This window comes from Vombatus ursinus, unplaced genomic scaffold, assembly GCF_900497805.2.
Source record: "Vombatus ursinus unplaced genomic scaffold, bare-nosed wombat genome assembly UNPS02014248.1, whole genome shotgun sequence".
Taxonomy (NCBI): domain Eukaryota; kingdom Metazoa; phylum Chordata; class Mammalia; order Diprotodontia; family Vombatidae; genus Vombatus; species Vombatus ursinus.
In genome coordinates, this window is record NW_020954026.1 from 616,217 (window position 1) to 632,870 (window position 16,654).

Here is a 16,654-nt window from a genome sequence, read left to right on the forward strand (position 1 = left end):
TCTCTTTACTATTTGATAATGACTGTCCTGTCCCTCAACTATTGTCTGTACCCCCGAACTTTGTTCTTGACCTTCTTTCCCAGCACTCTCACTTTGTGACCTCATAAGCTCCCATGGATTTAATTATCATCTTTATGAGGATGACTTCCAGATTTACATTGCTAGCCCTCCTACCTCCTGAAGATCACTCATCTTCCACTACCTATTGGCCATTTCAAATGGGATAGCTTCTCAAACTTATATCCAAAAGAGAATTCATTCTCTTTTTCCCCAAACCCACCCTTTTTCCTATTTCTATCAAGGGCATCATGGTCCAGTTGTGTGTAGCCAGGTTTAAAACTTGTCATCATGACTCCTCACTGTCCTTCAACCTACACATCTAGTCATTGCCAGCTCTTGTCATTTCTGCCTCCCAACATCCCTCACATCTGTCCCCTTCTTTCTACTCAAGAGCACCACCCTGCTGGAGGCCTTCATTATTCTCTCTCGTCTGGACTGTTGAAGTAGCGTCCTAATGGGGCTCGCTGCTTCCAGCCTCTCACCACTCTAATCTATCTTGCATACAACTACCAAAATAACTTTCCTAAAGGACAGATTTGAGATAGTGCTTCTCAGTAAGGGCAGCTAGGTGGCACAGTGGTTAGAGCACTGGGGCCTGGAGAAAGAAAGACTAATCTTCCTGAGTTCAAATCTGGCCTCAGGCACTTACTAGCCGTGTGAGCCTAGGCAAGTTCACTTCACCCTGTTTGCCTCAGTTTCCTCTTCTGTACAAGGAGCCAGAGAACAAAATGGCGAAACAGTCCAGTATCAATGCCAAGAAAATCCCCAGTGGGGTTACAAAGATTTGGACAAGACTGAAAAACAACTAAACAACAACTTCTCAGTAGAGTACAGGGGCCTCTAAGTTCAAATATAAACTCATCCATTTGGTTTTAAAGCCTTTCACAAAATAGCTTCAGCCTACCTTTCTAGCTCAGTATCCGTGACTCCTTCCTGCCATCTGTGGTTCAGGCAGACTGGCCTTGCTGTTTCTTATACATCATCTCTGTGCTCTTCACTGCCTGTCCCCTGGAATGTTATTCACCTCCAGAGCCATATTCTGCATGAAGCCTTTTCTGATCCCCCCCCGACTCCCTTGTATTTATTTTGTATACATATTTATTTTATATTTGTATGTGTCATCACCCCAGCAGAACAGACACTCTTGGAGATCACTAGCTTATTTTTGTCTTTGTATCCCAAGTCCTTAGACAGTGTCTGGTACATAGTAGTACTTGCTTGTGTTTGTTGATGGATTAGATTAATCACAAAGTAGATTTTTAGAGTTTATTTGTTGTGTTTTTGTTTTTGGCTAGGCGATGGGGTTAAGTGACTTGCCTTGGGTCACACAGCTAATAAGTGTTATTTGTCTGAGGCCGGATTTAAACTCAGGTCCTCCTGATTCCACGGCCAGTGCTCTATCCATTGCGCCACCTAGCTGCCCCTATTTTTAGAGTTTAAACAAAACCTGGAATATCAATAAGTCAAACAATCTATTACCCTATTATTCTGAATCATTAATATTAGAAGGACAAGGCATGTGTCAAATGATGTAAAAATTACATTATAATTTTACTTTGACATAAATTTTTCATTGTATATTTTCTTTGCCTTATAGATTTTTTTAAATGTACTCTGTCAGTTGACAGCTTAAATTCTGGACCTTTTGGTATTAAAGATAATTTACAGTCCTTTCTGTTCTCTAGAACTACTTTGAGAAACTGGAGAAACTCTCAGCAGCTGAGGAGGTGCATGGAGATGGCCCCAAGAAAGAACGTACCAAGCTGATCACCCCCCAAGTGGCAAAGCTGGAGCACGCCTACAAGCCAGGTGAGTGAGGACCTTATCACCCCATTCGTGTCTCGTATCAGAGGCTGAGAGTGTTGGAGGGAGTGCAGGGCAATGAGGCTGGAGTAATCCCGAGGTAAACATGGTGGCCAAACCTTAATGCAGCAAGCACATTTCCCATGATCCCTTAAAATAAAGAGGGAAATATTTTCAGTTATTATTCCACTGTGTGTTAAAGTTTGCATAAGAGATTATTGAGAAATCTACTACTCGGAGTTTGGACATAAAGAATAATTTTTTTTCTCATATTTTGATGAGAGAATAGCATGTTCTTTAAAAGCTGTCTGCCAACATAGTTGTGATTGTTTTGTTTTTTTTTTTTTGTTTTTGCAGTGCAATTTGAGGGCTCTTTGGGAAAGCTTACTGTGTCTAGTGTGAATAATCCCCGGAAAATGATTGATGCTGTGGTAACATCCCGGAGTGAAGATGATGTAGGTGTTAGCAGAACTGTCTGCTTACAGGGCTCTGGATTATTATCACCTTTTCTTCTTCATGATCCAGCTCAGTGCCTTAAAGCAGTGGGGTAGAGAAAAGGGTTGTTACTTGTCTGACATCTGTCTAGTTCTTGAAAGTACATCATTACTTCTTCGCTTTCGTCTCTTTCTTGTTTCTTCTATGTCTCTCTGTTTTGATTTCTGTGTGTGTGTGTGTGTTTACATATATACATACACACATATATTGTATATGTATTACGTATGTGTGCAGTTCCTTTCACTACATAGAATGTTAATAAGTAAGTTTTATGTCCTTTGTTGGGCACCGCTGGTTCAGTTGTTTTTATCTCTTTTCTGTGACATTGTCTACATTTGTCTGCTTCTTCACTGTCAGCAGACAAAAGCTTCTTGTTCAGCTTAGTTTACACGACCCTATTTCCACACTGCCTGCAGGTAGATATTCAGTATGTGCTTTGGGATGGCTATGATAAACGACATAGCACTGAGGTATCTGTCTTTTCTTAGGAGACCAAAGAGAAACAAGTTCGGGACAAGAGACGAAAGACTCTCGTTACAATTGAGAAAGTAAGTCCTAATAGTTATACCTACATTCAGCCACTGGTAGAAAATTGCCCAGTTCTTCTACACACACATTCACAATCACATACATACATATAGCTCTTCGGTACATGTTTATATACAGACACACACACACACCTATACATGCATAATGTGGGAAAATTTGCATGTGTTGGAATTACAAGAAAGGTTTAATAAATGGCATATTGTCTGTGCTTCAGTCAGTTAGCAAACGCTTCTTACTTGTTGCTTGCCAGACCTCTCTAGAAAGCATGGTGGTTTGAAGTTTTTAAGTACATTTCCAGAGTTTCCGTTTTAAAACTTAGGCAAAGTATAGACCTATTTTTGCTGCTTTTAGCCATCTGGAGAAAAGCTAAGTAGGGAGGAGGTGGGACAGGACAGTGTTGAGGGAAGTTCCAAGTTAGTTCCAGCTTTAACAGAGATCTGTAGTATCTTAGTCTACCTGTTAGGTTAATTTCAGTACTACTCAGTTTTTGGTTACTATCTCTCGTAGTTGAGAGTTGGGAGGGGGCAGGGCTGATGGCACACTGCCCTAACATAAGGGCCTCTGACTGTCCCACTTAGACATACAGTCTGCTCCTGGATGTGGAGGATTATGAAAGGCGCTATCTTCTAAGCCTGGAAGAGGAGCGGCAGGCACTGATGGAGGAAAGAAAGCAGAAGATATGTGGCATGTACGACAACCTGAGGGGAAAATTGCCTGGGCAAGAGAGGTAAGAGCTGTCTGGGAGAGCATAAGATGAGGAGGGTCTTTCCTTTTTGCCTAGAAGGAGATTATCCATCATCTGCCCACACACAGAGTGCTTTTAGAACAGTTCTTTCTCCTCAATCATGGCATACATTTAGCTGTGGTAGGCAAACCCCCCTCCTCCCTTGCAGTAAGCCTTTTCCAGAATTGAACTGATGGGAGCTGTCCCCCAAACCCCTCCAAATACCTGTCAGAAATGGCTCTGAACAAATTCTAAAGCAGCAGAATTGGACTGACAGAAGCACTTTTATGGCAGAGAAGCAGAAATGAAGAGGAAGAGACATCAAACATGGCAGGAGTGCTGAAACATCCTTTGGCCAGTCTGAGGCCAGTCTGATAACTCAGGAAAAATGTATTTTTTTTCTGCCGCACCCTTCAGGTTCAGGAAGTATCTAGTGGCACAGCTTCATCGATGTACCTTTAAGTCAGATTGAACCCAAATAGTCCAGCTGTACACGAAGTGAGCTGGCTCCCTATTTTTTCAGTGAGAAAAATTATTCACATGAATATACACTGTAAGGAATCAGGACATGAAGTTTGCTCCTGGATCTTTTGACAAAAAAAAAAAATGAAATGGTTCAGTACATTGACCAAAAGCATTTCACGCTTGGAAAATTATTTTTCATCCTTTCTTTGAGGGTAAGGGTTGGTTTTGACCATACTAATGGTAAAAGAATCACAGTAAAGTAACCTTATATAGGATATTCAGTTGGCAGTTTTCTAAATGGAATAAATTAGGAGCTTCCTGTTGTTAACAGGATTTTACTGAGCCGGTCTCTAACCTGGGAGTGATGAAACAGTAGGCCAGAGACAAAGTGCCAATAATCAAGTAAATTTTAATTTAATTGGAAATTCTTTCTCTCTTTACAGGCCAAGCGATGACCACTTTATGCAAATCATGTGTATCCGTAAAGGGAAGAGAATGGTTGCCCGTATTCTCCCTTTCTTGTCCAAAGAGCAAGCAGCTGACATCCTCTTGGCAACAGCCAGGAACCTGCCCTTTCTGATCAAGAAGGATGCCCAAGATGAGGTAAATACCCTAGGAGAGACACTTTGCCTGTAGACATCTACTTCATAGTCATGACAATTCTAGATTTTTAACTTTCCTTTTCTTTAAGAAAAGGGAACTTCTTTAGAAGTGCATTCTGGTCATTAAAACTAAAAACTTGTATGTTCGAGCCCTAAGTTTTTAATTGCTCAGGAGGTAGAGGAACAGGTCATATACACAAAAGGAAGCAGCTGGAATATTACTGTGGATTTGCAGAGTTGCTTCTGTCCCATTTGGCATTTTCTTCATGATGTGCTTAGAGTGTAACTTATATCTTCCTATGGATTATTCTCAGGAAGCATTTATTAAATGCCATGCACTGGGGATACAGATCCAGAGTCTAACACACCCCACTTGCAGGAAGCTTACATTCTAAATAGGGAGAAAACAAGCCTATATGTAAATATATAGCTGTGACCCAGCATCAGTGCAGATGAATTGAGTAATGTCCCTGAAGCCCAGGCTGATACTTGTAAAGCACTTTTTAAATGATCTAGGTAATGTTTGAATTCTTATGCAGGGTTCCTAAAAATCTCATACAAAATTTGAAGTAGTTTCAGGAAATTCAGAACTGGATGAAGTTCAGTAGTATAAAGTGATGTCTTTAAAACAAAAGTAAGTTTCCTAAATACAAGATGGAGAAAATATGGGATGAGCACCTAAATAGCAGAAAGGAACTCTGAAGTTATAGCAGACTATTTCAGTCTTAGTAGTCGGGGTGCTGCTACTTGGAAAGATGTTAGGAGCTGGAGTAGAGGACCATAGGATGCTCAATCTGGAAAGGGCCCTAGAGAGCACTTTGCTGAAGTCTTACTTTATAGTTAACCTAAGGGTCCTAGAGACCAAGTAATATGTTAAATTAATATATTAAGAATGAGGGAAGAGGGGCAGCTAGGTGGCGCAGTGGATAGAGCACCGGCCCTGAAGTCAGGAGGACCTGAGTTCAAATCCGGCCTCAGACCAAACACTTGACACATACTAGCTGTGTGACCTTGGGCAAGTCACTTAACCCCTATTGCCTTATTTAAAAAAAAAAAAAAGAATGAGGGAAGAAATGAAAAGGGACCAGAGAAAAGTATTAAAAAATTATTTCAAGGAATGGAAAGTATGTATAAGAGGAGAGATTATATATATTGAGCTCTCTTCGGATGATGAAAACAGCAAAGGGATGGCTTTACTCTCTTAAAGTATATAAAATCATTATGAGAAAGGTGCTGGCTAGTTATTTCCTTAAAGGACCAAATAGAAAGAAATGGTTTTGAATTATAGTGGGAGAATTTGGAAAAGGGAAATTAATAAACTCATAGTTTTGCCATCTCATTCACTGGATGCATACCTTTGAAAATAGGATAGATAATTATAATTGTATGGACTGTTATCTTGCCAGGGAGAAATGGAGGTGGGGCAGATGAGCTCTTGGATTCCCTTCTAATTTTTTAACTCTTTCTCTTGTTGGAACATGGCACTTCAATTGTGTAGTCTAGGCCAAGAGTTCTTAATCTGGGGTCTGTGAACCTTTCATAGATATATATATGTATACATTTATATACAGATATAGAGATATACATACATACATACACATATGTATATATATTTTAATTAATATGTTTCTAGTTGGTTTAATTGCAATCCTATATATTTTACACATTTTAAAATGTTATTCTGAAAAGGGGTCCAGTTGACTTCAGCCTGCTACCTAAGGAGGGGGGAGTTCAGGACCCCCAAAAGGCTAAGAACACCTTGTCTCAGCAGGGATCAAAGGGTTGGACTCTTGTTTTGGCTCAGTAATGAATTCACTCTGTGAAGGTAGGCAGGTCACTTTCTCGCTCTTTGTATCAGTTTCTCCGTGATACCACTTACCCCACAGAATGATTAAGAGGATAAATGAGATAAAGTTAAAAGTACTCTACAGGCAATCTGGAAGTACAAAGTGAAAGTTTCAAAAGTTAGAAAAAGAATTTTACCATTTGACTTGATAATTCCATTGTTGAGAACAGCCCCTGACAAAAATAGCTGTCCAAAGATTTTCATAGCAGCATTCTATGTCATTGCAAGGAAACAAACTGGAGGCAACCTAAATGTTCCAGCAGTGGGGGGAGGATTCAACAAATTATGTTACATTAATGTAATGGAATCCTCTAATGTAACTAAGAGGAGTGCAGAGAAATCTAGAAAGGCCTTTATGAAATAATGCAAAGTGAAAAATATATGATGGAAAGTGAATGAGAATTGATGGGGAAAGAATCCTTATGGGAACATAAAGGGAGGTACTGAAAAAGTGTTAGACTTTAAGCATTAAAATTAATTACTAAGTAGTTTATGTCAATGTGTTTAATGTTAAGTTTCTAATAAAACATTAAACATTTTAAATGGTCTGTAAGTTCAAGATAATCTTACTCATTGTGTATGCATAAAAGGATTTCATACCTTTGAGGTGGTGTGAAATTGCTAATAAAATGGACTTGAAAAAGTTGGGGTGCTTTAGCACCTATTTTGAGGATTACATCAATTTTAGCCCCAAATGATTTGGGATTCGCCCACTGTGATTTCTCCCCCTGTATTAAATCTTGTCTCATTCATTGCACCGTACAACATAATTCCCTTCTCTCTCTACTTTGGCTGGAGGGAACATCCAGTGCTAATGTCTAATGCTTTTGTCTTTCTTCCTTAGGTTTTACCTTGCTTATTGAGTCCCTTCTCCCTTCTCCTTTATCATCTTCCATCAATGACTGTCACCAGCCTTCTGCAACAGCTAATGAACCTACCTCAAAGTGCAGCTGCACCAGCACCCGCCAACCCACACCTCACTGCTGTGCTCCAGAACAAGGTGCTCTTGGGCTCCTTATGCCCCTGAACTCCATACTCTACTGGGTTCTCAACCTGAGCTCTGAGCTATGCACACAGGCTGCCAGGGCTTGGCATAAGGACCTTGGGAACAGTTGTTGCATGCTTCATGTATGTCACGGTTGCAGTTAAAAATCCGGACTTTTGGGTAGACTAGGTGAAAATAGTAGTATCTAATCCTACTCCTCCTATTCCTCCCTGGTGTTAGAATTGTCCAAGCAATTAAATGAACTGTATGTCTGTTAATTCACATGCTTTTCTAAATGCTGAGTGATAAGGATAGCCAATCCCAAAAGTTTTAAGTACAGTTTTAAGCTATTAAAGTTTAAAGACTTTTGGGACATCCTGTTTAAATATGAAAAAAGTCTAATTCTGGGTCTGACAAAAAAATCCAGCCAACCCAATATTCTAGCTTTGACAGTAGCACCAAAGGGAATTTTGTGGGAAGACATAGTTCCCCTCTCTGATATCACATTCAAAAGGATAGTGATTTATATTAGCTTCCTGTTATGACTTAATTATCTGTAAGTTAACCTAAGTCCTTCTACACTAAAAGATGAAAATCCAAGAATAAATAAGAGTTAATACATAAAGAACCTCCCTACTTCAGGTTGGCATGATTAGCACCCTTCTGGGGACAGAAGAGATTTGCCTAACTATACATACTGTGTGAATGAGCTTCACATGCTGCTCAGTGGAGCTGGAAGTCACACAGCCTTGCTGACTAGGCAGATTAAATTCATGTTATACAACCTCAACTAACCCCTGTCTGAAGTAAGGCAATCCATTTCTTCTTCTCTAGTCGATTCACTATCTCACCACAAAAGCTCTTCCAAACCTCCCCTTCCCCCGTCTCTCTCAGCTAAGGATCTTGCCTCCTATTTTACAAAGAAAATTGTCCCTTCTTCACCTTCTCTTCTTTTTAAAACCCCTTGACACTGTTCCCCACTCTTTCCACCTTTCCCCCAACATCTGACACTCAAATCCCATTTCAGTCATCCTCTCCTCTTCAGTCTTCAATCTCTCCCTATCTACTGTACCCTTCCCCTGATGTCCAGGTATTCTCTATCCTTAAAAAGCTTTCACTAGACTTTACCATCCCTTCAGGGGCAGCTAGGTGGCTCAATGGATAGAGCTCAAGACCTGGAGTCAGGAAGACCTGAATTCAAATGCAGCCTCAGATACTTCTTAGCTGTGTGACCCTGAGCAAGTCACTTAATCTGTATTTGCCTTTATCCATCGGAGAAGGACGTGGCAAACGACTCCAGTATCTTTGCCAAGAAAACGCCGTAGATGGCATGGTTCACGGGGTCAGGATGAGTCAGACATCAGTGACCATCCCTTCAAGCTACAGTGCTATATCTGTACCTTTGACCTCTTGAGCCAGACACTTAGGAAAGGTGGTCTCTGGTCCTCTGCTTCCTCTCTTCCTCAATGTTCGACGCTCTGACTTCTGACATCATCACCTGACTGAAACTCCAAATAGGATTCCTCATTCATGATTCCGATGTGGTTCCTCATTCTTCCTGCCCTAAACGCTCTTAAGCCACTCTCTTCTCTCTGGGCTACTGGGACACTTCTCTGTCCTGGTTCTCCTCCTTTCCCGTGTGACTTCTTTGTCCTCCAAGCCCATCCCCTCTTGACGGTCTCTGTCACTCATAGGCCCCCCCTGCTCTTCGCTCTCCCTATGCTCCCTCAGGGACCTTGCCGGCTCACGTGGGTTTACTTAGGATCACTCTGAGAGCTCTCTCTCCAGTGCCAGTCTCCTCCCTTCCCTCCCCCTCTGCTTCATCGTGCTGCCATTTTGCTCTTGGACATTTCAAAGTGGATAGCCTGGAGACATCTCAAGCTCCATGTGCCCCAAACTCCCAGCCAGTCATCTCCCTGTCACATTTCCTGTTTCTGCTGAAGGCACCATCATGCTGCCAGTCTCCCAGGTTCCTCGCCAGTGTTAGTGTTGACTCCCCCACTCTCTCTAATCAGTTGCCAAATCTCCATTTCTACATCGCTCCCAAGCTCTTGTCTCACCTGACATAGCTGCCGCCTTTGTTTAGGTTCTCTCCCTTCTCATCTGGATTATTGCAGTGACTTCCTAATTTGTCTCCCTGCTCGAGGCTCTCCCCCCTGCGGTAAATCCTTAACATTGCTCTTAAGTTAATATTTTTAAAGCTCAAATGGGACTGTCTCACCCCCCTTGTAAATATGCTCCAGTGACTTCCGATTGCCTCCAGGATAAAATAGAAATCCCTCCGTTCAGCTTTTAAAGCCCTTCACAGTCTGGCCTCAGTCTTTCTTACAGATCACTCGCCCTCTGATATTTTGTGATGCGGTCAAACGGAATGTCCCATCTCTGTATCTTGGCACAGGCTGTCCCCCAGCCCTCCTCATCTCAGCCTCAAAAAATCTCTTGAAAAGATATGGCTTAGGCATCACCTTTTCATGGAACCTTGGCTGAGCTCCTCAGCTGCTAGTGCCCACCCACCCCAACTACTTTGTTTTAGGGTATATTCAGTCTCTTTGTGTTTATAGACTCAGACCTGGCCTTGATTTTCTCCCCTGGCAGACTGTCGGCTCCCTCTGAGTAGGGGTTGTTTCCTTCTCTCTCCTTGTATCCCCAGCACATTGTACAATGCCTGGCACATAGTAGATTTGCTTGCTTGCTTGCCTTGCCTGGCTGACAGATTGATGCCTTCTCTCTCTACAGTTTGGCCTGTCACTGCTCTACCTGGTCCTGAGCCGAGGAGAAGAGCTGCAGAGTTCAGACCCATCTACAGAGTTAATGCAGGACAACCAGTGGTGAGTTAGGCCAGTGTCTTCTCCTTCCAGACAGGCCTGGGGGGGAAGGGCTGTGCCACTCCAGTGGTTATAGTGTTAGTGCCTAGCATCTAACACACTGTAGGCACTTGATAAATCCTGATAGAGGGGTTCCTTTATCTTTCTCACATTGGTTTTATGGCTTTTCTCTGTCAGGACAGAGTTGATGTTCATGGCCACGAGAGAACTCCTGCGGATTCCCCAAGCGACCCTGGCTAAGCCTGTCTCCACACCTGCAAACCTAGCATCCCTTTTTTCTCGATATGTTGACCGGCAGAAGCTGAACCTGCTTGAGACAAAATTGCAGTAAGTTATGCTGGCGCCAAATCTTGTACACAGGAGCAGATTGGAGGCAAAGCGGGAGAAGGGGATGAATTGAGGAGGAAGGAAAAGACTGAAAAAATGGGTGTCCCAACAGAGAGTGATGTTGAATTAAAGACAAAGGCAGAGAGAAAAGGGATTCTAGGGGGTATGGGGCATGTGGCGTGGTGAGAATTCTTGTGCAGCTAGCGCCGTGGAGAAATCGCTGGGCCTGCAGTCAGGAAAACCTGAGTTTAAATACAGCCCAAGACACACACTAGTGGTGTGGTGTGATCTTGTGCAAGTCACTTAACCTGTGTCACCTCAGTTTGTTCAGCTATAAAATGGAGATAACACCTACTTCACAGGGTTGCGGGGAGGATCAAATGAAATAATTTAAGCATTTAGCACAGTGCCTGGCACTTGATAAATGGTTGTCCCCTTCCTCTCGCACAAGTATCCTTGCTCTGTGTAACAGATGGCTTCTGTTTGGGTTTATTTTCCTAACCGTTCTCTCTTTTTCTTTAGGTTGGTTCAGGGGATACGGTAGAAGAGCTCTGGAGGCACCTGTGTCTCCAGGTGGCCGCTATCTGCACTGCTGCCATCACCAATGGAGTGTTTTCAGTGGGGGAGGGAAGGTGGCTCCTTCCCCAAAGCAAAGCCTTGTGGGATTGTTTCTCATCGATAACTGGTATTTGGAGACAGCCCCAATCTCCTGCCTTCTCCTCTCTGCTCGGGAAACTTGGCTGGCTATGACTTTTGCTGGTTTCTACTCCTCACTACTAGGTCACAATTCTGCATGCCCTGCCCTGCCCTGCCCTGCCCCCAATTCTTTTTAATTTCACTGGGTTTTGTTTTTTTGGCTGCAGAGTCACAGATGTAATCTCTTTAATCTGGTGTTTTCCCATCATTCATGGTGAAAGTAAATTATAGCCCACCAAAAATATTCCTCTCCCTACCCTGTTTGATGCTTTCTGGTTTCTTGCCCCTTATTAACAAGGCATTAGGGGGGAACATTAGATAGAAATCCTGATATTTGTGTTGTCTCCAGAGTTCCAAAGGAGTGATGCGATGGCTTGGGAAAAAACCCCGTCATTGGGCTATTGACCAGCTCTTTCTAACTAACAGCCAATGCCAGCTGGAGTGCGGGGCATGTGTCTATCTACTCCATCCCCAGATCTAACTTGCTGATTGCCCTTCGTGCTAGCTTATGCAAATATGGGTATCCAACCCCGAGATAAATCATTGAGCAATACCCTATCTCATTAGGTGCCCTTCACTGCTCCTTCTGCTTCGGTTTTCATCTCCTCGCTGTGGAAACAGCACGTGCTTAGTTCTTTCCCTCCTCACTGAAACCATAAGAAATGAGTTCATGCTTTCTGTCACCTTCCTTGAGAGACTGCACAGGATGACCGATTCTGTCCCGTAGTCTGCATTAGCAGTGTAGGAACTTAACTGCACATCTTTGCACACTTACCTACCCTGTCTTCCCAGGAATGCTTTAGAAAGCTCTGTTGTGGCTCTTCTCTAACCTCGTTTCATTTGGTCCTTAATGGGTAGAGGCCCCCAACGGTAACCATGGATTCTGCGTTTGACATGGTCCTCCCTTCTCTCCCCACTCCCCACCTCCCACCTATAAGTAGAGCTGCTTTCCCTGCTCCGTTTCACTCGAGTCCCATTTCCCAGATAACTGTGGGGCCTGGGTTTGAAGCCCAGCCGGAACAGCCCCTTGCATCGCCCCGATTTCCTTGACAAAATTAACCAGGGGGCCTGGGTTTTATCCCCAGCAGGTACAGCTCCCAGGACAATTTAATCTGATGAATTTTCATGATCATCCTGTACTGTTTCCTGCTGTTCGCACCTTTTGGAATGTGGTGGAGAGGAGAGGTTCTTTTATTTAAGAAGATGAACATTTTGCACATATGTCTTGTACAACCAGTGAAATCCTCCGTTATAACCAGCCTCTCTTGGTTCACCATCTCTTCCCCTTACCAACTCCAGCTTCTTTCCCAACCATTCCTTCTCCCACTAACATACAGTTTTTCTCCCAACCATCACTCATTGAATATTTCTACCTGTGCGCCTTCCTGTTCACCCTTCCCTCCCTCCCCAAGCTGATCAAGTGGACATTTCATTCTTTTTTCCTTCCTGTGCTTTTACTTTTTTTGTTTGGTTCTGATTAATGAAAATAAAAGTTTCTAAATTTACATTTTTATAGGGTATTGTAAATAAAAACAAATTGTATACTTGAGAACTATCCATGAGTTTCTTTGTTTCTAAATGTGTATTTCTAAGGTGTCTGTCACATTTAGTGACTCTCACAACCACCTTTAAATGAGTAGTCAATGGAAATATCTAATAATGATAACAGCATTTATACAGTGCCTACTATGTGCCAGGCACTGTGCTAAGTGCCTTACAAATATCTCATTTAACCCTCATAACAGTCTTGGGAAATATGGTTATTATCTCCATTTTACGATTGGGGAAACTGAAGCAAACCAAGGTTAAGTGGCTTGCCCAAGGTCACATAGCTAGTATCTGAGGCTGCATTTGAACTCAAGTCTTCCTGACTGGAAGCCTGGCACTCATCTACTTGACCACCTAGCTACCTGGTATCTCTCCCCTTTTTGTTCAATGTTAAGGGAGAAAAATAAGTTAGTTGTGTAAATAACCTTTGAGAAACATGTGTAATAACTACAAGGGCCAGCCTCAGGGTCAAGAAGACCTGAGTCCATGTCCCACATCAGCACACAAGTGCCAACTTGTGTGACCCTGGACAGGTTGTGCAAGCTTTCAGTGGCCCAGACGACTTTCTAAGACTCCAAATTACAGAGTAGTTGTCAACAACAGTGGTGGAGGGAGTTTCCTTACACAAATCACAGGTCCAGATTCCCACCCCTTCCTCCCCAAATATGGATTATTTTTTTTTTTTATTTTTTTTTGTATGGATTATTTCTTTAAAATATTCTGGATATCTTATAATGCCTTTGTGCAAAATAGAATCCTGGCTCTGAACAGAACTTCAATTTTATCTATCCTTTTTTGTCTCCAGGAAGATGTTAATAACTCCTTTTAAAAAGTTCTTTAGAAAAACTAAGTCTGTATTACCCATTGGAGGGTTTTTGATAAATGTGCCCAGACCTTTTACTTCAGTTCTCTTATTGCAGATGCCCAAAGGAGATGGAGGAAAGCTGCTCGGCCTCCATTAAGGCTAATAGCATACACTGTTAGCCCTTTTACCATTTTCTGATGCGTATCCTCCATCTGATTATTACCGATTTTATATGTAGTACAAAGAGACCTAAGTTTGAATTCTGCCTTGTTGCTAACGACCTCTATGACCACAAGCAAGTTGTTGGTGTGGCAGACTGTAAAGAGCGCTAAATTTAGCTTCCTAAGACCCAAATTCAAATCCAACCTTTACTTCCTCATTGTGTGAACCTGAACCAATCACTTGATTTCTTTTTTTTTTCTTTTGGTCAGTCGAAATTAAGTGACTTGCCCAGGGTCACACAGCTAGTATGTGTCAAGTGTCTGAAGCTGGATTTAAACTCAGGTCCTCCTGACTCCGGAGGGGGCCGGAGCTTTATCCGCTGCATCACTTAGCTGCCCTCACTTTATTTCTTTAGTCCTCAGTTTCCTTATGTATAAAATGAGAAACCTGCAGGTCTTTCTAACCCTTGAGTCTGGTTCTCTGAGTAGACCCTTGCCAACACCCTAACTTCAGCAAACATTAAGTGTCAATTATGTGTAAGAAACTGTAGGAACTGAATATCCATGCATACAGAGGGATAAAGAATGGCAGCAGTCTTCACATTCTCCCTGTAGTGTCTGGCTAAGGCTTTAGTGATTGACAGGGCCAACATTTAAAAAGTCAAACTTCAAACAGCAGCAATCCATTTGGACAACCCTTAGAGGTTTCTTGATCCTTTTACCTACCATAGCCCTGAATCCAGCTCTGGACATCACTTTCCATATGCAGGGATGTGAGGATGGGTGATGCAGGAGAGACATTATCAACCAGGGTTCATGGCCCAGGAAGTAACCTGGCTAAATGGATGCTCAATTCTCCCTTTGAAATCTTTTGGTAGTAACCTCAATAATCCCAAGGTTTTCCTCATAGGTCCTAACTTTTCATCTTTTTCATCTGTTATTTTCTGAATCATTTCCATGTTATTTATTCATTTTTTTTATTTTTTGCTCTTTTTGGTGAGGCAATCGGGGGTTAAGTGATTTGCCCAGGGTCACACAGCTAGTATGTATCAGGTGTCTGAGGCTGGATTGAACTCGGGTCCTCCTGACTCCAAAGCCAGAGCTCTATCCACTGCCACCTAGCTGCCCCTATTTCCATGTTTTTAAATTGTAGCAATCTAAACTGCTCATAATATTCCAGTTGATAATCTGGCTGGTTACTAGAGCTAGAGAGTGGGTGAAAATAACTTGTGATCTTTGTGCTGTGGCAGAGAGAGTAAGTATTTAGTTAATACTTTGAGGTGCCCAAACCTGAGTCAGAGGGGCACTTGTGATAGTGCTGCCCCCAAAGCATGGTGATCTCAGCTCTCATGTCTACACAACATCAGTTAATCCATTCATTCAACTATAAGCCCACTCGCATGTAATTATATAGATATGTAAAAAACAGTTCTATATATAAGATCACAGACCTTAGAAAGGACTTTTGAGACATCCAGCTCAACCCTGACCTGCCCAGGAATCCCTTCTACATCCCTCCACCCCCATTCCTTGCCATTCCACCTTCACACATAGTACTAAACGCTAGGAAATTTTTCCTTTCATTACACTAGAATTCACCTCTTGGCACCTTCTACTTATCCCAGCCAGCAAAATCTGTTATTTTACACTACTTAGAAGCCCCAAAAGTAGGTAGATGATGAAGAACTTTGATTCTTATTCGTAGTCTTCTGTTCTGAGATGATCAGAATCTTTCTGATTCTCCCCTCTCCCTCACCTCCCCTATCTAGTCATATGCCAAATCTTATCTATTCTTACTCAACATCTTTTGCATCTGTCCTTCTCTCTATTCACACCACAACCACTCCTGTCAAGGCCTTCATCACCTCTCTCCTAGACTTTTGTAATAGCCTCCAAATAGATCTCCCAGCTTCCAGTCTCTGCCCTTTCCACTTTCCCCTCCACACAGCTGCTAAATTGACATTCCCCAAATTCTCATCTAATCGTATCTCTCCTCCCCACAAAAACCTTCAGTGGCTCCCTATTGCATTTAGGATAAAATACAAACACCTTTGCTTAGCATTTAAAATCAGGTTAATTACATGTACCCTCCCCTCCCCCTCAGGCATTCTATACCCCAGCCAAATTTTTTCATATATGATATTTTATCTCCTACCCCCATGCCTTTGCACAGATTGTCCCTCATCTCTGGAATGTTCTTCCTTCTCACCTGTCTCTTGGAATCCCTAGCTTCCTCAAGAGATAGCTTCTCCAGGATCTCATTCCTGATTCCCCCAGTTGCTGATAATGCACCCTCCCAAATCACTTTTTATTTTGTACACAATCTGTATTTACTTAGCTATGAAGATGTTGTATCCTCCCGAATAGGACGTAATAAGCTTTTTGCAGTCAGAGACTGGCACACGTTTGTATTGGTTCCCCAGTGACTAAAACAGTATTTGGAATATAGTAAGCATTTAATTAAATGTTTGTTGATTGAATGATTAAAATAAGCCTTCCTGAAGAACCACCCTAAACAACACTTGTTTCATCCTAGCAAACTCAAGCCTCAGCCAACTGGCTACCACCCAAATCATCCCGTCAAGCGCTAAGAAGGCCAAGATGTTACTGTTTCAGACTTGAACACAAAGAAGATATACTTAGCTGAATGTGTCCGTGTGCTGGAGTCAGTGATGACAGCTTGGCTGGGCAGGGAAGCCAGAAGAAAAGAGTCTTGCCAGTTCCCTCGCCCTAACACAATTACTGTAAGTCAATGAACTACGG

The 16,654-nt window shown here is 42.4% G+C and overlaps 1 protein-coding gene across 1 annotated transcript in view; it reads left to right on the top strand.

Moving 5' to 3' along the window:
• PATL1 (PAT1 homolog 1, processing body mRNA decay factor) overlaps window positions 1-12,845 on the top strand; it is a 38,228-nt gene extending 25,383 nt beyond the window's left edge. Inside the window, exons 11-19 of the mRNA XM_027860754.1 lie at window positions 1,746-1,869; window positions 2,221-2,318; window positions 2,847-2,906; window positions 3,486-3,634; window positions 4,540-4,699; window positions 7,389-7,544; window positions 10,266-10,357; window positions 10,532-10,681; window positions 11,204-12,845. Of these exons, the coding sequence (XP_027716555.1) occupies window positions 1,746-1,869; window positions 2,221-2,318; window positions 2,847-2,906; window positions 3,486-3,634; window positions 4,540-4,699; window positions 7,389-7,544; window positions 10,266-10,357; window positions 10,532-10,681; window positions 11,204-11,225 (1,011 nt within the window). The 3' untranslated portion in view covers window positions 11,226-12,845. The remainder of the gene's footprint in view (window positions 1-1,745; window positions 1,870-2,220; window positions 2,319-2,846; window positions 2,907-3,485; window positions 3,635-4,539; window positions 4,700-7,388; window positions 7,545-10,265; window positions 10,358-10,531; window positions 10,682-11,203) is intronic.
• Window positions 12,846-16,654: the final 3,809 nt, after the last annotated feature.